General features: G+C 51.2%; 1 protein-coding gene across 1 annotated transcript in view; it reads right to left on the bottom strand.

Annotated features, from left to right (window-relative positions):
- The window catches only part of LOC137431848 (bone morphogenetic protein receptor type-2), a 136,845-nt gene extending 129,073 nt beyond the window's left edge, over positions 1–7,772 (bottom strand). Inside the window, exon 1 of the mRNA XM_068123607.2 lies at positions 7,405–7,772. Within this exon, the coding sequence (XP_067979708.2) occupies positions 7,405–7,534 (130 nt within the window). The 5' untranslated portion in view covers positions 7,535–7,772. The remainder of the gene's footprint in view (positions 1–7,404) is intronic.
- Positions 7,773–24,146: the final 16,374 nt, after the last annotated feature.

The raw sequence follows: 24,146 nt of genomic DNA, 5'->3' as shown, positions 1-24,146 counted from the left end.
TCAGACATCTTCATCTGCCTTATGCTAAACATGAAGAACACAGTTAAAAAAAATACAAAATGAAAATTCAAGATTTATGCAGCCTTCACCTTTGACCTTTTGATTAAAAAAAACAAAAACATTCAGGTTCTAGCTTTTGATTGGTGAGCCAATTCAGTGTCCCAATATGCAGATTCTTAAAATTTTAGGAAAATCAGAATAACATTGACGATTCTATTTATTTTTATTTTTTTTGTTAATACTGAATAGAGGCTCGTGAAAGAGCTGACAACCGCGAGGGAAAGACAGTACAGGGGGACCGCGAGGGAAAGACAGCACAGTGGGACCGCGAGGGAAAGACGGCACAGAGGGACCGCGAGGAAAAGACGGCACAGTGGGACCGCGAGGGAAAGACAGCACAGGGGGACCCACGAGGGAAAGACAGCACAGGGGGACCCGCGAGGGAAAGACAGCACAGGGGGCCCGCGAGGGAAAGACAGCACAGGGGGACCGCGAGGGAAAGACAGCACAGGGGGACCGCGAGGGAAAGACAGCACAGGGGGACCGCGAGGGAAAGACAGCACAGGGGGACCGTGAGGGAAAGACAGCACAGGGGGACCGCGAGGGAAAGACAGCCCAGTGGGACCGCGAGGGAAAGACAGCACAGTGGGACCGCGAGGGAAAGACGGCACAGTGGGACCGCGAGGGAAAGACGGCTCAGAGGGACCGCGAGGGAAAGACAGCACAGGGGGACCCACGAGGGAAAGACAGCACAGGGGGACCCGTGAGGGAAAGACAGCACAGGGGGACCCGCGAGGGAAAGACAGCACAGGGGGACCCGCGAGGGAAAGACAGCACAGGGGGCCCGCGAGGGAAAGACAGCACAGGGGGACCGCGAGGGAAAGACAGCACAGGGGGACCGCGAGGGAAAGACAGCACAGGGGGACCGCGAGGGAAAGACAGCACAGGGGGACCGCGAGGGAAAGACAGCACAGGGGGACCGCGAGGGAAAGACAGCACAGGGGGACCGCGAGGGAAAGACAGCACAGGGGGACCGCGAGGGAAAGACAGCACAGGGGGACCGCGAGGGAAAGACAGCACAGGGGGACCGCGAGGGAAAGACAGCACAGGTGGACCGTGAGGGAAAGACAGCACAGGGGGACCGCGAGGGAAAGACAGCACAGGGGGACCGCGAGGGAAAGACAGCACAGGGGGCCCGCGAGGGAAAGACAGCACAGGGGGACCGTGAGGGAGGAGGACAGACAGGGGGACAGACAGGGGGACAGACAAGGGGACCGCGAGGGAAAGACAGCACAGAGGGACCGTGAGGGAAAGACAGCACAGAGGGACCGCGAGGGAAAGACAGCACAGAGGGACCGTGAGGGAAAGACAGCACAGAGGGACCGCGAGGGAAAGACAGCACAGAGGAACCGTGAGGGAAAGACAGTACAGAGGGACCGCGAGGGAAAGACAGTACAGTTGGGACCGTGAGGGAAAGACAGTACAGAGGGACCGCGAGGGAAAGACAGTATAGACATAGAGGGACCGCGAGGGAAAGAGTACAGAGGGACCGTGAGGGAAAGAGTACAGAGGGACCGCGAGGGAAAGAGTACAGAGGGACCGCGAGGGAAAGACAGTACAGAGGGACCGCGAGGGAAAGACAGTACAGAGGGACCGCGAGAGAAAGACAGCACAGAGGGACCGCGAGAGAAAGACAGCACAGAGGGACCGCGAGGGAAAGACAGCACAGAGGGACCACGAGGGAAAGACAGCACAAGGTCACCACGAGGGAAAGACAGCACAGAGGGACCGCGAGGGAAAGACAGCACAGAGGGACCGTGAGGGAAAGACAGCACAGGGGGACCGCGAGGGAAAGACAGCACAGTGGGACCGCGAGGGAAAGACAGCACAGGGGGACCACGAGGGAAAGACAGCACAGAGGGACCGTGAGGGAAAGACAGCACAGGGGGACCACGAGGGAAAGACAGCACAGGGGGACCGCAAGGGAAAGACAGCACAGGGGGACCACGAGGGAAAGACAGCACAGGGGGACCGCGAGGGAAAGACAGCACAGAGGGACCGCGAGGGAAAGACAGCACAGAGGGACCACGAGGGAAAGACAGCACAAGGTCACCACGAGGGAAAGACAGCACAAGGTCACCACGAGGGAAAGACAGCACAGAGGGACCGCGAGGGAAAGACAGCACAAGGTCACCACGAGGGAAAGACAGCACAGAGGGACCGCGAGGGAAAGACAGCACAAGGTCACCACGAGGGAAAGACAGCACAGAGGGACCGCGAGGGAAAGACAGCACAGAGGGACCGCGAGGGAAAGACAGTACAGAGGGACCGCGAGGGAAAGAGTACAGAGGGACCACGAGGGAAAGACAGTACAGAGGGACCGCAAGAGAAAGACAGCACAGAGGGACCGCGAGGGAAAGAGAGTCAATGTGATACTGACCTTAAGTTATGGCATGGACAAACAAACACACACACACACACACACACACACACACACACACACACACACACACACACACACACACACACACACACACACACACACACACACACACACACACACACACACACACACACAAAAACCCTCCCACTCAGTGGGGGACAGGATAAAAATTCAAGGTGGTATGTCAGTTACGGTGATGGAAAGGTGTATATATAAATAAATGTGGTAAATAAATCTATATTATAACACAGGACTGTCTGTCCGTCCGTCCCCAAACTACTCCCTCAGTTTTGGGGCTTGCCCCTCCAAACCTACTGTGGAACGTTTTGGGGTCCCAGCGGATGTTGTAAGGTAGATTTCATAAGTTCCTCAATAATATTATGATTTGTAAATTGGCTCGATACGGATCTGGTCCCAAATACATAAGTGAACAGATGACGCCAAAGAGCTGGTTGGATAATACCTGAATACAATCGTGATTTAACACAGTATTTGGCTACGGTATTAATGCATGATCGGAATGATGATGTTTGGAATGAAAATAGAGATATTGAGTTTCGATATGAATGAGGAAATGATGTGAGGGTTTCTACTTTCTAACCGTGACATTCGCGGATTCAACATTCACTGGGTAGAGAACCATTCAGAGGGGTACGTTTTTGCCCAATCATTCACAAACCGGCTGTCAATGCCTGATGTTCGGATGAAGGTGGCACAGGAATGTGGAATTTATTGGTTCCATGGTTTAGCATTCACAGAGTCCGCATTTTTGTTTGCTTTTGTCGTCGCCCCCCCCCCCCTCCCCTCCCCCCACCCATCGTGCATAGCACAAGTACCTCACAAGTAAATTAATATTTCAAGGTGGTATGTCAGTAGTGGTGAGGGTATAGTTTATATATGGTACATAAATAAATCAAAAGTGATGTGTTGGTAGTAAAGTGTATACAAATAAATAATGGTTCCAGAAAGCATTGGCAATCTTGCACTATTCTCCCTGTAATTGAAAAAAACAAAAAAATTCTGAAAAATTCGAAAAAAAAATAATGTGCCCTATAACTTTTGGCTCCGATCCAAAAAACATTTGATGTGCGTCATTACCAGATGTTATTGCGTACTTGTGCCAAATATGAAAGATACGTCCAATCATTTTTGAGTCGAGGGTCCGGACGTGCGGCATCCAAAATACAAGCCGCCAACTGGGTTTATGCCCAGTTGGGGCTGTAGGAGGATGATGTGCTTCAGGAGGCAGCGTACCTGCTGGCATACCTGCTGGCAATGTACTAGATAGTTCCTTCAGTCAAATTTGATTTCACTTGTGATGGAACCCTAAATCACATCACACAGTAACAGTTATAAGTGCAAGACCACACCGTCACTGAGTTGGAAAATGGCAAAAAAGAGAAAACAAACGAGTAAATAAACAGCTCAAGAAAACGAAAGAACAAATCATAATGTGGAAAAAAAAAAACTGAAAACAGAAGAAAAGAAAGAAGAGTAACATGAGAACACTTGGCTTTACGCATCGATTCAACCCTCTCATTAACAGGGTGCAAGTCAAGGACACCAACAAAGACTGATTGCTAAGGTTCGACAAAGCAGAGCCAACACAAATTGATGCAAGGAAAAGAAAAACAAGTGGAAGATTTATCATGAAGATTAAAGGAAATTAAACCACCAGGTATCACTGGGACCAAAGGTGTGAAGAAAAACAGTCAGATTTACAGAAAACAGCAAAACAACATCTGCTTATCACTGCGGCTACAATAATACAGACAAGGTGAAATAAATCACAAGGTGCTCTGAGAAGGTACAAGTGGAAGGAAAAACGTGGCATACCTGCATCAGCATTCCAACAACAACCAAAAGAAGGAGGACGATGTGAAATAAACGCTTCATGCAAAGAAGATCAGGAAGACCTGATCAGGGATCGTCATGATTCGGAGCGATACCGAGACCCCAACCCACTAAAAGGGTCTCTATGTTAATGTCTAGTGGGATGTTTGGAGGGGGAGGGAAAACAGAAGGATCAGAATGAATGGGACAAAGCCAAATGAAGGTCGACAGACACCAACCAAAGTAGATGGACATACACCAATCAAAACAGAAGTACAGAGAGACAAACTAGTCACAGAAACGGACCGGAGCGACAAGCCACGCCACAACTGGCACGCGGAGACGCACCAAAGCGGACATTTGGAGATACCATAACATACAGTCATAAAATCTACAGACAGACCAACAGTCAGATAGACAGTCACTAAACCTACAGACAGTCAGTCACCAAACCTGAACATACAGACACACACATACCAGACTGACATGCACACAGGCAAATACCAAACCTACAGTCAGAATATCGACCGTCAGTCACCAAACCTGAACATACAGACACACACATACCAGACTGACATGCACACAGGCAAATACCAAACCTACAGTCAGAATATCGACCGTCAGTCACCAAACCTAGATATACAGACAGACACAAAACCTACAAATAGATAAGACACCAAACCTACAGACACGGGCAAACCTATAGACAGACAGTCGACACTCCTACGAACAGACAGTCGACAAACCTATGGACAGACAATCGACAAACCTACAGAATTCAGACACCATACCTACAGACAGAGACACAAAACCTACAGACATCTACCAGACCTATGGACAGTCGACAAAGCTACAAAATGCAGACACCATACCTACAGACTGAGAGTCACCATACCCACAGACAGACAGTTGCCATAACTACAGACAGACAAATCACCATACCCACAGACAGACAAGTCACCATACCCACAGACAGACAAGTCACCATACCCACAGACAGACAGACAAGTCACCATACCCACAGACAGACAAGTCACCGTACCCACAGACAGACAAGTCACCATACCCACAGACAGACAAGTCACCATACCCACAGACAGACAAGTCACCATACCCACAGACAGACAAGTCACCATACCTACAGACAGACTAACTGTGCCTACAGGAAAACACCAAACCTACAGACACAGGCAAAACCTACGGACAGACAGTTGACAAACCTACGGACAAAGAGTCGACAAACCTATGGACAGACAGATGCCAATCCTACAGACAGACTCACCATACCTTCAGACAGACTCACATACCTACAGATAGACTCACCATACCTACAGACAGACTCACCATACCTACAGACAGACTCACCATACCTACAGACACTCACCATACCTACAGACAGACTCACCATACCTACAGACAGACTCACCATACCTACAGACAGACTCACCATACCTACAGACAGACTCACCATGCCAACAGACAGACAGTCTCCATACCTACATACAGACACCAAACTTACAGACAGTTTCCAAACCTAGACAGACAGTTTCCAAAGCTACAGACAGACAGTCTCCAAAGCTACAGACAGTCTCCAAAGCTACAGACAGACAGTCGCCAAAGCTACAGGCAGACAGTCTCCAAAACTACAGGCAGACAGTCTCCAAAACTACAGGCAGACAGTCTCCAAAGCTACAGACAGACAGTCTCCAAAGCTACAGACAGACAGTCTCCAAAGCTACAAACAGACAGTCTCCAAAGCTACAGACAGACAGTCTCCAAAGCTACAGACAGACAGTCTCCAAAGCTACAGACAGACAGTCTCCAAAGCTACAGACAGACAGTCTCCAAAGCTACAGACAGACAGTCTCCAAAGCTACAGACAGAGTCTCCAAAGCTACAGGCAGACAGACAGTCTCCAAAGCTACAGACAGACAGTCTCCAAAGCTACAGACAGACAGTCTCCAAAGCTACAGACAGTCTCCAAAGCTACAGACAGACAGTCTCCAAAGCTACAGGCAGACAAAGTCTCCAAAGCTACAGACAGACAGTCTCCAAAGCTACAGACAGACAGTCTCCAAAGCTACAGACAGACAGTCTCCAAAGCTACAGACAGACAGTCTCCAAAGCTACAGACAGACAGTCTCCAAAGCTACAGACAGACAGTCTGCAAAGCTAGACAGACAGACTGAGACAGTCTGCAAAGCTAGACAGACAGACTGAGACAGTCTCTAAACTTACAGCCAGACGGTCACCAAACTTAGACAGGCAGTCACCAAACCTACAGACAGGAAGTCACCAAACCTACAGACAGGAAGTCACCAAACCTAAAGACAGGCAGTCACCAAACCTAAAGACAGGCAGTCACCAAACCTAAAGACAGACAGTTTCCAAACCTACAGTCACACTCACCATGCCTACAGATGCCAAACCTACAAACAGACTCACCATACCTACAGACAGACTCACCATGCCTACAGACAGACTCACCATGCCTACAGACACCAAACATACAAACAGACTCACCATACCTACAGACAGACTCACCATGCCTACAGACAGACTCACCATGCCTACAGACAGACTCACCATGCCTACAGACGCCAAACCTACAAACAGACTCACCATGCCTACAGACAGACTCACCATGCCTACAGACGCCAAACCTACAAACAGACTCACCATGCCTACAGACAGACTCACCATGCCTACAGACAGACTCACCATGCCTACAGACAGACTCACCATGCCTACAGACGCCAAACCTACAAACAGACTCACCATACCTACAGACAGACAGTCGCCAAAGCAAGAGACAGACAGTCATCAATCACCATACGCTACAGACAGACAGTCGCCAAAGCTACAGACAGACAACAAGCACACAGTGACAGAGAGCAAAAAAAACATTAATATATCAAAACGTACAAACATGAGCTCCTCAAAACAAGGACATGCATTAAAGTGGTAGACATTACAGTGTGGATATCTGTCTGTGTTCAGCTGTTAGACAGAAACGCAAAATAGATACAGAAATGACACAAAGACATCTCAGACGTGTTGGACAGATTTTGTGTGTGCCACTGGTCACACAGCAAAGCCGACGAGCCGTGTCCAATGTCCATCCTCACCTTCCGAAATCACGAAGGAGGACGAGGCGGAACAGTAGATGGACGGGGATAAGAACTGGGATAAGAATACAAAGCAGGAGATCGACATAAAAGGCCATCGATCGTGTCCGGCACCAAAGCAGCTCGCCATTCCGCCACAATGGCCACGGCCAAGGCCAGGCCACCCCAGGCCTAGCTGGCCTTTCTCCGTCTCTCAGCAGCGTCTCGCTGGACTGCGATCCCGGGGGAACGACAACGCACCGACCATGGCGCTCACGGACTCGCACAGATGTCTGGCCTCAAGCACAAAGGGGCTGGCCCTCAAAGAATCTTCTTCATCGTGTCATTGACAGTTTTGCAATCCTTCGCTTTAATTATTAAAATCTTATTCCCCGAGTTGCAACATTCGGGAGAACCACGTGAGGGCAGATGTGTTATTATTATCACAGAAACAACTCGTAAATCCAGGTATCAACGCGACGGACGCGGTCTGGGACCGGGTCCTGGACTCCTGGTCCTGGCCTGGCCGGTTCCTGGTCGTGGTCCTGTTCCTGACCCGGGTCCTGTTTCTGGGTCTGGCCCTGATCCTAGTCCTGGTCCTGGTCCAGTTCCTGGTGGGCCGGGTTCAACTCCAGGCTGGGTCCGAGACTCCGAGCACGACGGCGACAGATCCGAAGAGCTGTACTTTTGTTCGAGCGCATTACCACGAGGGGCGGTGTGGTAGCCGGTAGGGTCGGCAGCAGAAAAGGATGGTGGTTCATGGTTACCATGACGTCACTTACTAGCCATGTCAGCGGTTTGATGACACGTCCGAGGGCAATCACGTGGTATCATATCGTTGCAGAAGCTTTGCGGCTGTTTCGGACCAATTGCACATCTATGTATTACGTACTATGTGAAATATGAGTGAGCTCAAAAGCAAACTTAAAACACGTGACTTTGTTACCTTGGGCCTGATCTCCGTTGTGTGAGTCATCGATGTCGATGACCCTCGATGATGTTAAAGCCGTTAACACATTGTAATGCTAATGATTTCTTTGGTTTGCAAATCCTAATGAGAATGCGTAGATAATTCTCTGTATGTGCAGATCCCATTTGTTTGTCCTGAAGTTGTCTAACTGACTAACTGTCGCTGTGAAGTCAAAATTGCGATTCAACTTTCACCACATTTGTTCACGAGACGCATTTGTTGGTCCAAAGTTATTTTATGATTCCAAAAAGTCGAGCATCTTGTCCACCCCATCTCCATGTGTCCTCCTCTGCCCCACATTCCTCCCCGCATCCTGTCCACCCCATGTCTCCTCCTCTGCCCCACATTCCTCCCCAAATCTAGGCCACCCCATGTGTCCTCTCCTGCCCCAATTCCTCCCCGCATCTAGGCCACCCCATGTTTCCTCTCCTGCCCCAATTCTTCCCCAAATAGAGTCCACCCCATGTGTCCTCCTCTCCTGCCCCCCATTCCTCCCTGCATTTTGTCCACCCCATGTCTCCTCCTCTGCCCCCCATTCCTCCCCGCATCTAGGCCACCCCATGTTTCCTCTCCTGCCCCCATTCCTCCCCACATCTAGGCCACCCCATGTGTCCTCTCCTGCCCCAATTCTTCCCCACATCTAGTCCACCCCGTGTGTCCTCCTCTCCTGCCCTCCTATTCCTCCCTGCATCTAGTCCACCCCATGTGTCCTCCTCCTGCCCCCCCCCCCATTCCTCCCCGCATCCTGTCCACCCCATGTCTCCTCCTCTGCCCCCCATTCCTCCCCAAATAGAGTCCACCCCATGTGTCCTCCTCTCCTGCCCCCCATTCCTCCCTGCATTTTGTCCACCCCATGTCTCCTCCTCTGCCCCCCATTCCTCCCAACATCTAGTCCACCCCATGTATCCTCCTCTCCTGCCCCCTATTCCTCCCCACATCTTGTTCACCCCATGTGTCCTCTCCTGCCCCCCTTTCTTCCCCACATATTCTCCGCCCAATGTGTCCTCTCCTGCCCCCCATTCCTCCCCACATCTAGTCCACCCCATGTGTCCTCCTCTCCTGCCCCAATTCCTCCCCACATCTAATCCACCCCATGTGTCCTCCTCTCCTGCCCCCCATTCCTCCCCATATCTAGTCCACCCCATGTGTCCTCCTCTCCTGCCCCCCATTCCTCCCCACATCGAGTCCACCTCATGTGCCCTCCTCTGCCCCCCATCTAGTCAACCCCATGTGTCCTCCTCTCCTGCCCCCCATTGCTCCCCACATCTAGTCCACCCCATGTGTCCTTCTCTCCTGCCCCCCATTCCTCCCCATATATAGTCCACCCCATGTGTCCTCCTCTGCCCCCCATTCCTCCCCACATAGAGTCCACCCCATGTGTCCTCCTCTCCTGCCCCCCATTCCTTCCCTCATCTTGTCCGCCCAATGTGTCCTCCTCTCCTGCCCCTCATTCCTCCCCACATCTAGTCCACCCCATGTGTCCTCCTCTCCTGCCCCCCATTCCTTCCCTCATCTTGTCTGCCCAATGTGTCCTCCTCTCCTGCCCCTCATTCCTCCCCACATCTAGTCCACCCCATGTGTCCTCCTCTCCTGCCCCCCATTCCGCCCTGCATCTTGTCCACTCCATGTGTCCTCTCCTGCCCCCCATTCCTCCCCTTTGCTTGTCCACCCCACGTGTCCTCCTCCGCCCCCCATTCCTCCCCACATAGAGTCCACCCCATGTGTCCTCCTCTCCTGCCCCCCATTCCGCCCTGCATCTTGTCCACCCATGTGTCCTCTCCTGCCCCCCATTCCTCCCCTTTGCTTGTCCACCCCACGTGTCCTCCTCCTCCCCTTTGCTTGTGCAAGTCTCCCTCCATCTTGGACTTCTCCTGTGCTGCTGCTGTCCCCCTCTCCTTCTCCATACTGCCCCTTTTGCATCCTCATATGTCCTCATCTGTTCAGGGTCCAAACTCTTCCACGAGCCTCGACTATCTCTACCAAAAGGTCAATTAAAGAGTTATTCACATGGACTTCCAATATAGGGATTGGCACGGACACTCCATGGGTTTAACACAACACAAATCTTCAAAAAATCGACCAAGATACAAACTTTTAAATCTATAAAATACCCGTATTATCTGCGGAGGATATCAAATGTAAACTAGAAGGATCTGAAGAAGCAAAGCCCGTCCACGTCCGTTTGTATTCGGACGTCTTCTTCTTCCATGTGCTGAAAATAACGAAAACTGTTTTAAAAAAAACTACAAAATGAAAATTTATGATTTTATGCAGACTTGACCTTTGAGCTTTGTATGTAAATGAACAATCGACGACTACATTTTGATTAATGAACCAATTCTGTGACCCAATATGCAAATTCTTAAAATTTCAAGTCATTCCGATGAAAATTGATGATTTTATGTGATGCTGACCTTTGACCTTTTGACCAAATTCTTAATTTGCTTTCTCCGTATTATCATAATAAGGCTTTGGTGAAAATTTGATGACAAAACTCAAATGGTAAAAAAAGTTATGGCCCAGACAGACAGATACACACACACACACACACACACACACACACACACACACACACACACACACACACACACAGACACACACACACACAGACACAGACACACACACACACACACAGACAGACACACAGACACACAGACAGACACACACAGACAGACACACACAGACAGACACACACACACAGACACAAACACACACACACACACACACAGACACACAGACACACACAGACACACACACACACACACACACACACACACACAGACACACGGACACACAGACACACACACACATCCATATTGTATTCCCTCCTATAAAAGCGACACCAGGTCTGCAGCTGTGGAGGAATCCAGGTAGGATTTGAAACAGCAAAGCGCTTACTTTGTGTAATTTCTCTTCGTTGCTTTATGAGGCTTTCATTGGCTAGAGCATGAGAGTTAATTTATTTGATAATCCTAGCCACTTGGGGTAATTGATGAGGTAAGAGCTGATTGGTATTCCCTCCAATTACAGGTGAGAGACGTGATTAGGTCTTGTTATTTTTTGTTGACTGCTATTGACATTGCACGTGCGACATGTGTGAGAGCCTCGGTGGCGACATCCTCAGTCCACGCTGTCACCATGACTCCCCAACAGGTGATGAAACTGGTCCGGCGGTTGAGGGGGGCCGTGTCTCATCGGGATTCTCATGTACATTATGTACCTACTGCAAACTCCACACTTGACGAAAATCAATCTTTGCCGACTTGTCCCTCCTGTGTAGACATTAATATATCCCATTGCCATCATCACTCCTCAGAAAGTTGTGAAAGTCATCCGAGGGCTGGACATTTCAAGAACTACTGCCACGGATTACAGTGCATTCAGAAAGTATTCAGACCCCTTCACTTTTTTCACATTTTGTTATGTTGCAGCCTCATGCTGAAATCGTTTAAATTCATTTTTTCCCTCATCAATCTACACTCAATACCCCATAATGACAGAGAAAACAGGATTTTAGAAAGTTTTGCAAATTTATTAAAAATAAAAAACTGAAATATCACATTTACATAAGTATTCAGACCCTTTGATATGACACTTGAAATTTAGCTCAGGCGCCTCCCATTTCTCTTGATCATCTTTGAGATGTTTCTACACCTTGATTGGAATCCATCTGTGGTAAATTCAAGTATTGATTGGACATGATTTGGAAAGGCACACACCTGTCTATATAAGGTCGCACAGCTGACAATGCATATCAGAGCCAAAACCAAGCCATGAGGTCGAAGGAACCGCCTGCAGAGCTCAGAGACAGGATTGTGTCGAGGCACAGATCTGGGGAAGCCTACAAAAAAATCTCTGCTGCATTGAAGGTTCCCAAGAGCACAGTGGCCTCCATAATTCTTAAATGGAAGAAGTTTGGAACAACCAGGACTCTTCCTAGAGCTGGCCACCCGGCCAAATTGAGCAATCGGGGGAGAAGGGCCTTGGTAAGAGAGGTGACAAAGAACCCGATGGTCACTCTGGCTGAGCTCCAGAGATCCTGTGTGGAGATGGGAGAAACTTCCAGAAGGACAACCATCACTGCAACACTCCACCGATCTGGGCTTTATGGCAGAGTGGCCAGACAGAAGCCAAACAGTTCAATCTTGGTTTCATCAGACCACAGAATCTTGTTTCTCACAGTCTGAGAGTCCCGAAGGTGCTTTTTTACAAACTCCAAGCGGACTTTCATGTGTCCTTCACTGATGAGAGGCTTCCGTCCCGCCACTCTTCCATAAAGCCCAGATTTAGGTGTAGATGCTCGTGGCTCTTGGCCAACACCTTGCTGTCCCTTGGGTGGCATGGTCAACGTCTGTATCATGTGGCGCATTCTGAAGCATCTGTGTATTCTGCTGTCTCGGCAGGGTCTGTGGACCTTTGTGACGGCAGGCGTGCCCATGGCTTTGCTAGGCGCCGACTTCCTCTGTGCGACGGGCTGCTGGTCGACGTAAAACGGCGTCGCCTTGTCAACGCCGAGACTTTCAGCTCCCTTGCATGCACGATGAGCAGCTCCGCACCGACCGAACTAGCATGCGCCCTCCCGGCGGCAAACAAGTTTGCTCGCCTGCTCGCAGAGTTCCGGGCCCTCACGTGGCCGACGTTTTCGGCCGTTGCAGTGAGACATGGTATCGAGCACCACATACCAACTACGGGCCCGCCGGTCTACGCCAGAGCCTGCCGCCTCGACCCGGCCAAGCTCGCCGTGGCAAAGGCCGGGTTCGACGCGTTGGAGCACCTCGGCATCATGCGGCGCTCCGATAGCGCGTGGGCCTCACCACTGCACATCGTGCCGAAGCCGGAGGGCGGCTGGCGCCCATGTGGCGACTACCGCCGCCTCAACGACCTTACCACCCCCGACAGGTATCCGGTCCCGCACATCCAGGACTTTTCCGCCCGTTTGGCGGGGCGGGTCATTTTCTCGAAAATTGACTTAATACGGGGATACCACCAGGTACCTGTCAGGCCGGCCGACGTCCCAAAAACGGCCGTCATCACACCGTTCGGCCTGTTCGAATTCCTGAGGATGCCGTTTGGCCTCAAGAACGCGGCCCAGGCATTCCAGCGCTTGATGGATGGCGTGCTGCGCGACCTGCCATTCCTCTTCGTCTACCTGGACGACATCCTTGTCGCCAGCACGTCCCGGGCCGAGCACCTCCTCCACCTCTGAACACTGTTCGGGTGCCTCAGCGAGCACGGCTTAATCGTCAACCCGGCCAAATGCCACTTCGGCACGACGGCCGTTGACTTTTTGGGCCACCACATCACCAGGAACGGGGCCGTGCCGCTGCCAACCAAGGTCGAGGCCATCACCGAGTTCCCGCATTCCCGCTCCATCAAGGCCCTGCAGGAGTTCCTCGGCATGGTGAATTTTTACCACCGTTTCGTGCCCCGCGCTGCTCAGCTCATGCGGCCCCTTTACGAAGCCCTATGGGGCAAGCCGGCCAAGCATGACGTCGTCTGGTCCGCAGCCATGGACGCGGAATTCACAGGCACAAAGCTGACCCTCGCCGACGCAACGCTGCTTGCTCACCCGGTGCTCGACGCTCCCATCGCCCTCACTACGGACGCCTCTGACTACGCGGTGGGTGCCGTACATGAACAATGGGTGAACGGGGTTTAGCAGCCACTTGCTTTTTTTAGCCGGCAACTCCAGCCGAACGAGCTAAAATATAGCACATTTGACCGCGAGCTCCTCGGTCTATACCTGGCCGTTCGCTATTTCCGCCACCACCTGGAGGGCCGCCCGTTCACGGCTTTCGTCTACCACAAGCCGTTGGTTTACGCGATGGCCAAAGTCACGGAGCCGTGGTCAGCCCGCCAGCAGCGCCACCTCTCCGCCGTGTCGGAGTTTACCACGGGCAAACCGGCACGTCGCCGGAAAAGACAACGCCGTGGCCGACTGTCTTTCTCGGACCAGCGCGAACGCGGGTCCACCTCGGCATGGACTTCGCGCTTATGGCGGCCGACCAGACCACCGACACCACGGTGCAAGCCCTCCGGGCGGCGGACACGGGCCTCCGCCTGGCTGACGTCCCCTTCGTGGACACTGTCCTGCTCTGCGACGTCTCCCAAGGCCAGCCTCGCCCCGTCGTGCCCGTTGCCTGGCAGCGCCGCGTTTTCGCCTCCCTCCATGGCCTTTCCCACCCGGGCCGGAAAGCTTCCCCAGAAGCTGGTGTCGGCACGTTTCGTCTGGCACGGACTTCGAAGGGACGTCCGCGATTGGGCCAATGCCTGCATGGCCTGCCAGCGGGCCAAGGTCCACCGCCACACCCAGGCCCCGCTGGCACCTTTCACCGTGCCCAAACGGCGTTTCGACCACGTCAACATGGACCTGGTGGGCCCCCTTCCCCCATCACGAGGTTTCACACACCTGCTCACCATGGTGGACAGGACCACCAGGTGGCCGGAGGCCATTCCCCTCGTTTCCACCACCACGCCGACGTGGCGCAGGCTTTCATCGCCACCTGGGTCGCCCGTTTCGGCGCACCGGCGGACATCTCTTCGGACCGCGGTCCGCAGTTCACCTCCGAGCTGTGGGGCATGGTCGAACGCAACCTGGGGGTCAAGCTCCACCGTACCACGGCCTACCACCCCCAAGCCAATGGGTTGTGCGAGCGTTTTCACCGCTCCATGAAGGCCGCGCCCATGGCCGGCCTTCAGGACGGTGGTTTGGCCGACCGGCTGCCGTGGGTCCTTTTGGGCCTCCACACGGCCCCCAAGGAGGACCTCCAGGCGTCCACCGCCGAGCTCGTCTATGGCGAGCCGCTACGCGTCCCGGGCGAGTTCGTGCCCGACGCTACCAGTCCCTGGTCCGCAGCTCGCCAGCCCTCGGACCTCCAGGAGGCCGCCCGACGGTTTGCCCCCGTGCCAACATCCCGCCACGGTGGCCCCCAGTCCTACATCCCCCCAGCACTTCGCACAGCGGAGTACGTTTTTGTGCGACATGACGCACACCGGGGGCCACTCCGGCCGCCGTACGACGGGCCCTTCCGAGTCCTGCGACGGGACGACAAGTCTTTCGTCGTCGACGTCGGCGGCAGGTCGGACCGGATTTCGGTGGACCGCCTCAAGCCGGCGCACTTGGACGTCGACCAACCACCACGGTTGGCCCTTTCTCCGCGGCGAGGCCGCCCCCCGTCCACGGTTCCCCCCGCTCGACCACCCACCACCACACCGGACCCCCCCCCCCCCCCACGACCCTCCAGGGGTCGCTTCGGCCGGGTCATCAGGACCCCCCTTAAATTGACCCTGCCGGTGCGAGTCGATTCTGGGGGGGCGCATGTAGCGGTTGCCGCTGAGCATACACAATCGCCTTACACCTGCCGAAGACGCAACCAGGGAGCGATCACTGTACCGGGCTCGCCCAGGCCGCCCGGACATGCCCAGACGCGCCTTTCCCGGGCATGCCCGGACTCGCCTTTCCCAGGCTCGCCCAGGCCGCCTGGGCACGCCCGGTCTCGCCTTTCCCGGGCATGCCAAGACTCGCCTTTCCCGGGCTCGCCCAGGCCGCCCGGGCACGCCCAGTCTCACCTTTTCCTGGCATGCCCAGACTCGCCTTTCCCGGGCTCGCCCAGGCCGCCCGAGCACACCCAGTCTCGCCTTTCCCGGGCATGTCCAGACTCGCCTTTCCCGGGCTCGCCCTGGCCGCCCGGGCACGCCCAGTCTCGCCTCTCCTGGGCAAACGCTCCGGCATGACGTGTTTGATTGCATATATATATTGCTGCCCGATAAACGGGCTTTTCAGAGTACCCGAGTTTTGGTTTTGCTCAATAAAGAAACTCGGACGAATTCCCGTCTTTTGTCGCGTCAATCCTTTCGACTCACGTAGGAGCACACACAGCTCCTTCAATATATTCGATCTCTTTTATATTTTTAAGTTTCAATAATACTATAAAACTGGATGCCATCAATTTACTTTCAATTGAGAACACATTCATGTCATTTGTGACTTTATCGAGGAATTCTCCTTCAGCAAAACAGGTGGAGGCTTCTGTGATCTACCTGAACTAATGTAAAACAGGTAAGAAATTATGAATTAGTGGTAATTAATTTTGTATTGATTACTTGTTTATATTATAATTTATTGAGTAGTTTATGGTCACTCTGTGTGTACTTTGTCCTGACTCGCTAGCTGTCTGGGTTGTATTGCGTTTAGGATAGAATGATACGTTTCATGTTTGTGAGTGCAGTAATTAGGGGGCAGGAAGGCCGAGGACCCACGGACTGTTTAATCCGGCCCTGGTTATGTTTGTGGGGGGTTGGAGGTGTCAATTATTATGATGAATGTATAGACAGTCATTCGTGTTCACGGAGCATATAGGTCTTTTGAAGGACACTTGGATGGGGATAAGTCATCCTATTATCTGTATGCCGCTGGGAAAGGGCTTTCTTACATTTTGTGGCTAGGAAGGGATAATAATCTTTTGTCGTGTGTCTTCCGTGTGATACCAGTGCCTGGTGTTGGCTTTGCGGTTCGGGTGCCGGCTTGGGATCCTAGGATGCTGGGTTAGAATCCCGGTCGATCACTGAATTAACACCAGGGGGGGGGGGGGGGTTGACTCCGCCTGTCATCCTTCCGAGGTCGGAAAATTGGGTACCAGTTCACTGGTAATTCCCTGTGTGTCGCAAGAGGCGACTAACAGGGTTGGCGGCAGGAAGGGCATCCGGCCATAAAACATTGCTTCAAAAAATGGGACCATGGTGCCCGGAAAAGGCCATCCCCCGCTCCGTGGAGGAAAAATGGCCTCGAAAGGTGGTTCTTCCGTGTGACATCATGTGGTGAGAGAGATGCCTCAGACATTTTACTGTCCACACTGCAGCGCGTCTGTCCATCCCCCTCCCATCATTCCCTAGGGAAGAGGAAGAAGCTCTGGCCCTCCAACACGGCCGCCCATGATTGGTGATGAGCAAGGTGATGTACCATTGGACCATGCTGCTCGACTCCTATTGTACCGAATGGTTCAGGGTTTGCACCGCTGATCGGGTTGTGAAGGTGTTGCTAGGCATGGGATGGTTCGTGATTGGTGAGGATGGACACCTCACGAGTGGAGGGGAGTGGATAAGGGGGTGCATTCTCTGTTGCTGGGGAGAAGGGGGTGCATTCTCTGTTGCTGGGGATAAGGGGGTGCATTCTCTGTTGCTGGGGATAAGGGGGTGCATTCTCATTTCTCTGTTGCTGGGGATAAGGGGGTGCACTCTCTGTTGCTCGGCATAAGGGGGTGCATTCTCTGTTGCTGGGCATAAGGGGGTGCATTCTCTGTTGCTGGGATAAGAGGGTGCATTCTCTGTTGCTGGGGATAAGGGGGTGCATTCTCTGTTGCTGGGGATAAGGGTGTGCATTCTCTGTTCCTGGGGATAAGGGGGTGCATTCTCTGTTGCTGGGCATAAGGGGGTGCATTCTCTGTTGCTGGGGATAAGGGGGTGCATTCTCTGTTGCTGGAGATAAGGGGGTGCATTTTCTGTTGCTGGGGATAAGGGGGTGCATTCTCTGTTGCTGGGGATAAGGGGGTGCATTCTCTGTTGCTGGGGATAAGGGGGTGCATTCTCATTTCTCTGTTGCTGGGGATAAGGGGGTGAATTCTCTGTTGCTGGGCATAAGGGGGTGCATTCTCTGTTGCTGGGCATAAGGGGGTGCATTCTCTGTTGCTGGGGATATGGTGGTGCATTATCTGTTGCTGGGGATACGGGGGTGCATTCTCTGTTGCTGGGGATATGGAGGTGCATTCTCTGTTGCTGTGGATAAGGGGGTGCATTCTCTGTTGCTGGGGATAAGGGGGTGCATTCTCTGTTGCTGGGGATATGGGGGTGCATTCTCTGTTGCTGGGCATAAGGGGGTGCATTCTCTGTTGCTGGGCATAAGGGGGTGCATTCTCTGTTCCTGGGGATAAGGGGGTGCATTCTCTGTTGCTGGGCATAAGGGGTGCATTCTCTGTTGCTGGGGATAAGGGGGTGCATTCTCTGTTGCTGGGGATAAGGTGGTGCATTCTCTGTTGCTGGGGATAAGGGAGTGCATTCTCTGTTCCTGGGGATAAGGGGGTGCATTCTCTGTTGCTTGGCATAAGGGGGTGCATTATCTGTTGCTGGGGATAAGGGGGTGCATTCTCTGTTGCTGGAGATAAGGGGGTGCATTTTCTGTTGCTGGGGATAAGGGGGTGCATTCTCTGTTGCTGGGGATAAGGGGGTGCATTCTCTGTTGCTGGGGATAAGGGGGTGCATTCTCATTTCTCTGTTGCTGGGGATAAGGGGGTGAATTCTCTGTTGCTGGGCATAAGGGGGTGCATTCTCTGTTGCTGGGCATAAGGGGGTGCATTCTCTGTTGCTGGGGATACGGGGGTGCATTATCTGTTGCTGGGGATACGGGGGTGCATTCTCTGTTGCTGGGGATATGGAGGTGCATTCTCTGTTGCTGGGGATAAGGGGGTGCATTCTCTGTTGCTGCGGATATGGGGGTGCATTCTCTGTTGCTGGGCATAAGGGGGTGCATTCTCTGTTGCTGGGCATAAGGGGGTGCATTCTCTGTTCCTGGGGATAAGGAGGTGCATTCTCTGTTGCTGGGCATAAGGGGGTGCATTCTCTGTTGCTGGGGATAAGGGGGTGCATTCTCTGTTGCTGGGGATAAGGTGGTGCATTCTCTGTTCCTGGGGATAAGGGGGTGCATTCTCTGTTGCTGGGCATAAGGGGGTGCATTTTCTGTTGCTGGGGATAAGGGGGTGCATTTTCTGTTTTTGGACTTAAGGGGGTGCATTCTCTGTTGCTGGGGATAAGGGGGTGCATTTTCTGTTGCTGGGGATAAGGGGGTGCATTCTCTGTTCCTGGACATAAGGGGGTGCATTCTCTGTTGCTGGGGATAAGGGGGTGCATTCTCTGTTCCTGGACATAAGGGGGTGCATTCTCTGTTCCTGGACATAAGGGGGTGCATTCTCTGTTCCTGGACATAAGGGGGTGCATTTTCTGTTGCTGGGAATTAGTAAGGGAAACATATGAAAATCTGTTAACTAAATTGTTACCAAAAAATTTCTTCACCAATATGTTTGTAAAGGTGTGTAATAACATGTGTTAAAATGTTGAAGGTCAACTCCCGTGGGAAACCCAGAAAAAAAGCTGTTGAATTCGGGTACCGAAAAATTATTTTCGAGAATTTTTATTTTTTTAAATCGGCCCTTAAGTAACTTATGAGGGGTCAAATAAGGGTTTTTCATGATTCTGAGTTGATTGTTAACATTTATATTTCACCACAGACACTCCTTTGTGGAAAAATAATTTCTAAATATATCTCATTTTCTACTTTGCAGGACATGGAGTCTAGCAATATGGATGAAGACGTTACTCCACCTGTGCTCAATTGCTTCATCTGTGCACGCTCGGATACACCAGCTGAAAGGCTCATACAGGCAACTCCAAAGGGATACTCAACTTTATTGAAACAAGCAGAAACTGTCGAAAATGTTACTGTTGTGGAACGTATGAAGGAGGCTCAAAAGGAAGGAAAACTGAGGTACCACCAGAAGTGTAAAAATGATCTGTACAACAACTTTGTTGCAACCACCAAGAAGTCAGCTCAAGCATCAAAGGCAGAGAAAGAGTCATCAAAGTTGAAGAGAAGACGCACTACTTGTGAGTTCAGTTCATCAACTGGCTGCAGTTCTAGAAGATCACAGTCAGTTGACCTCCTGTATAAGGATGTATGCATTCTTTGCAACCAACCAGCCCAGCTCTACAAAAATAATCCAGCACAAGCTAGAAAGAAATACAGAGTGCCAGATAATTTGACTGCAGATACACTGAAGGCAAGCTTGCTGAAGACAGCACGGAGTCGCGGGGATGACTGGGGCACTGAAGTCACTGGACGCCTGGAAGGGATCAACGACTTGGTAGCAGAAGAAACACTGTACCATTTGCGATGCAAACTTATGTTTGCGAGAGGTGACAGTTTGTCCAAGACTGATGAGGAAGGAAAAAGGAAGAGAGGACAGAGGAGTATTGATGAGGAGCGAGAGGCAGTTTTTATTGAATTCTGCGAATGGTTAGACTCAGAATTAGAGCATGGGGTAATGAACATGGACCAAGTCCATGAAAAGCTGCAGGAGTTTGATCAGTCACCAGAGAAGAGCCTTTCTTATTCAAAGCATTGGCTAAAGATAAAACTTCTAGAGAAATACGAAGACACCTTGTATTTCACAACACAGGAAAGAAGGGCAGATGTACTCTGTCTCAAAGATGGCACCGACAATATTCTGCGAGGGCATCATGCTAATCTTGACCATGGAGATGAGAAGACTCAGATCATAAAGACGGCACTCAAGTTCATATCCAATGATATTGCCTTGATTGATTTAGGTCCAAAGTCATACCCCACCACACACAGTATGACTGACATCGATAGTCAGCTGACACTTGTTCCTGCAAGCCTTCAGATGTTCTTGAGACCGATTGTCAAGACAGACGAAAGAGTTGCCGTTTGGGGGCAGAATTTTATTAAGGCCTGTCGACCTCGGTCTGGAGTATTGCCACACCAAATGGGGCTTGCCATACAACTTTATCATAGATTTGGGTCAAAATGGATGCTCAACAAGTTCCACCAGCTGTGATACACTGAGTCTTACACGGAGACACAAAACTACAAATACTGCTTCCTTAATAGTAGGAGTGGAGATGATGTTCCAGATACTTCTGGCACTCTTGACACCATTGTGGAGGAAACCGATGAACAGATCAATGATGAGGTTGCGGTTGATGCTGTGCTTGAGGGCAAATCTACCCATCATTCCAAGGTTGGGTGGTTTTCACCTGCTGAAGTCTTATCTTGGATCAATGGGTAACATCATGGAAGATTCTGGACTACTAGATGTGATCCAGTTGATCTATCCTGGAAGTACGACAGCCAACCACATCATGGATGGAGGATGTTTTGACAAGGCAATCCGTGTTCACCTCCTCATCGATGCAGCCATCTATCAACACATCATGAAACTTGCCTTCACTGAGGAGGAGCGTGGTGACATGAAGACCTTCATGGAGAAGGTGGCTGATGGGAAGATGGGAGCCAGACACTCAGACCCAGTAGTGCCAGTGTTTGAGCAAAGGTTTGAAGAAACCTTCAAACGACTCGCAAAAGGAGGAAGAACACCTGCACTCTGGGTGGAGTACCACCACATGGTAGATGTGATCAAGGTCTTTATCAGAACCGAGCGACTTGCAGACCACAATGGGCATCTGTCCTGCATTGTTACCAAGATGCTTCACATCTTTGCCGCTGCAGGCCATCATCAGTATGCCAGGTACAACATACAGCAGACCACAATGGGCATCTGTCCTGCATTGTTACCAAGATGCTTCACATCTTTGCCGCTGCAGGCCATCATCAGTATGCCCGGTACAACATGTTCTCAAGGAAGGCAGTGGCAGGAGTGATCAAACCAGAGACTCTACCTCCAACAGAGGGTGCAGCTGCACAACATTCACTCTGTGCTTACCTGCAGACCCGGGACTGGATCCTTCTACAGAGCATGTCTCTGAACCCCAGTGACTATGGATGGACAATAGGTGTGCATGGGTATGAGCCAGTTCCAACACTGGACCCCACGGCTCCTGAGGAGCTATTGCAGTTCACGAGCTGTAATTGTCATGGAGATTGCAACAACCAGCGATGCAGCTGCAAGAAGAATGGGGTCACGTGCATCTCGGCCTGTGGAGTCTGTAATGGCATTACATGCAGAAACTGCAGTCATGATGTTGTTGAGTCTGAAGAAGACATAGACAATGACTGTTGAAACTTCTGACATTGTGAATGAGAAATAACTCTTGAGTATTATATATGTATGTGAAATAAAAGCTACTTTGTGTGTAAATGTAAAAGTGAAAATATAAATGTTAACAATCAACTCAGAATCATGAAAAACCCTTATTTGACCCCTCATAAGTTACTTAAGGGCCGATTTAAAAAATAAAAATTCTCGAAAATAATTTTTCGGTACCCGAATTCAACAGCTTTTTTTCTGGGTTTCCCACGGGAGTTGAACTTCAACATTTTAACACATGTGATTACACACCTTTACAAACATATTGGTGAAGAAATTTTTTGGTAACAATTTAGTTAACAGATTTGTAAAATATCTCATAAAATGCCCTTACTAAATAAGGGGGTGCATTCTCTGTTGCTGGGCATAAGGGGGTGCATTTTCTTTTGCTGGGGATAAGGGGGTGCATTTTCTGTTGCTGGGCATAAGGGGGTGCATTCTCTGTTGCTGGGGATAAGAGGGTGCATTTTCTGTTGCTGGGAATAAGGGGGTGCTTTCTCTGTTGCTGGGCATAAGGGGGTGCATTCTCTGTTGCTGGGCATAAGGGGGTGCATTCTCTGTTGCTGGGGATAAGTGGGTGCATTATCTGTTGCTGGGCATAAGGGTTTTTTTGTTTTTATTTTTTGTATACTGAATTGAGGCTCGTGAAAGAGCTGACATTTACTTCACAAACAAATCAACCAGACAAACAAAATATTTGAAAAGAGGGAGCGGAAGACAAGATGGGGAGAGAAGGGGAAGCACACAAACACTTGAGAGCACACAACATTTGAGAGCAGAGAGATGTGTGGGAGGGAGAGAGCTTGGGGGAAGGAGGCGTGGGAAGGGGGGTGGGGGGGTGGGAGAAGTATAAAACACAAGGACACCAAGGACTTCCAGGACAGAAGTTGGTATTTCAAAAAAGTGGAATTGGGGTGAAATTAGCAGGGGTAGAAAAGATCAAGGTTTTGGATGGGGGAAGATAAGAGATGGTGGTGAACAGCTGTTTTAAAGACATGGAGAGTGGAGTGGGATTGAAGAGAGTGAGGGAGTTTGTTCCAGAGGCGGGAGAAAAGAGGAATGAAAGAGTGAAGGTGAGCAGAGAGTCTTGATTTTGGCAGTTTAACCATAAGAGGGTTGCAGGCAGATGTTGTGCGACCTGCAGGAATATTTTCGGGACAGAGCCCAGAGAGAGCTGGGGGGGGCAAGGCCAGAGAGGAGTCGGTAGAAGACGGAAAGACCACCAACCTGCCTGCGGTGAGTGAGTGAGAGGCCCTTGGAGTTAGCTTCATCGAGGGAGATTCCAATGATTCTGAATGCTTTGGTTTCAACAGCGTGAAGACGAGCTAGGAGTGAGGCAGGAGCACGAGCCCAGAGGGGAGAGCAGTATTCCATTGAGCTGCGGATGAAAGCCTTGTATGTGGTGAGGAGCTCAGGTGTGCCAAGGAAGGACTTCGCACGACGGAGGATGCGCAGTCGGCGACTGGCTTTGGAGACCAGATTTGAAATGTGGTTTTCCCAGGAAAGATCATGGCAGATAGTGAGACCCAAAAGCTTGAGTGACAGAACTTCTTGGAGAGGGCAATTCAGAAAGTGGATGGGAGGGTTGTCCAGTCGGTCTTTTCGGAGAGACATCATAAGAGTGTGAGATTTGTCAGGATTGAAAGACATGTTCCACTTGTTTGCCCAGTCTGTGATTTTGTCCAGGTCTGCAGAGAGTGAGGAGGCTGCAGACTGCCGATCTGAGGGATGAAGATTGGAGCGACAGAGAGTAGTGTCATCAGCAAAGAGATAGAGAGGATTTTCAAGAGAGTCAGAGAGATCATTGATGAAGACCAGAAAAAGCACAGGGCCCAGAACACTGCCTTGGGGACCTCCAGCCTGAACAGGAAGAGGAGATGAGAGAAACCCATTCAGGGCCACACGTTGACTACGACTAGAGAGGAAGTCCGCCAGCCATGCGTAGAGATTTCCATGGA

The sequence above is a fragment of the Myxine glutinosa genome, chromosome 7 (assembly GCF_964187855.1).
Source record: "Myxine glutinosa chromosome 7, kmMyxGlut1.1, whole genome shotgun sequence".
Lineage (NCBI taxonomy): Eukaryota > Metazoa > Chordata > Myxini > Myxiniformes > Myxinidae > Myxine > Myxine glutinosa.
The sequence above is the reverse complement of the archived record's forward strand: the minus strand, read 5'-3'. Positions and strand labels throughout refer to the sequence as shown.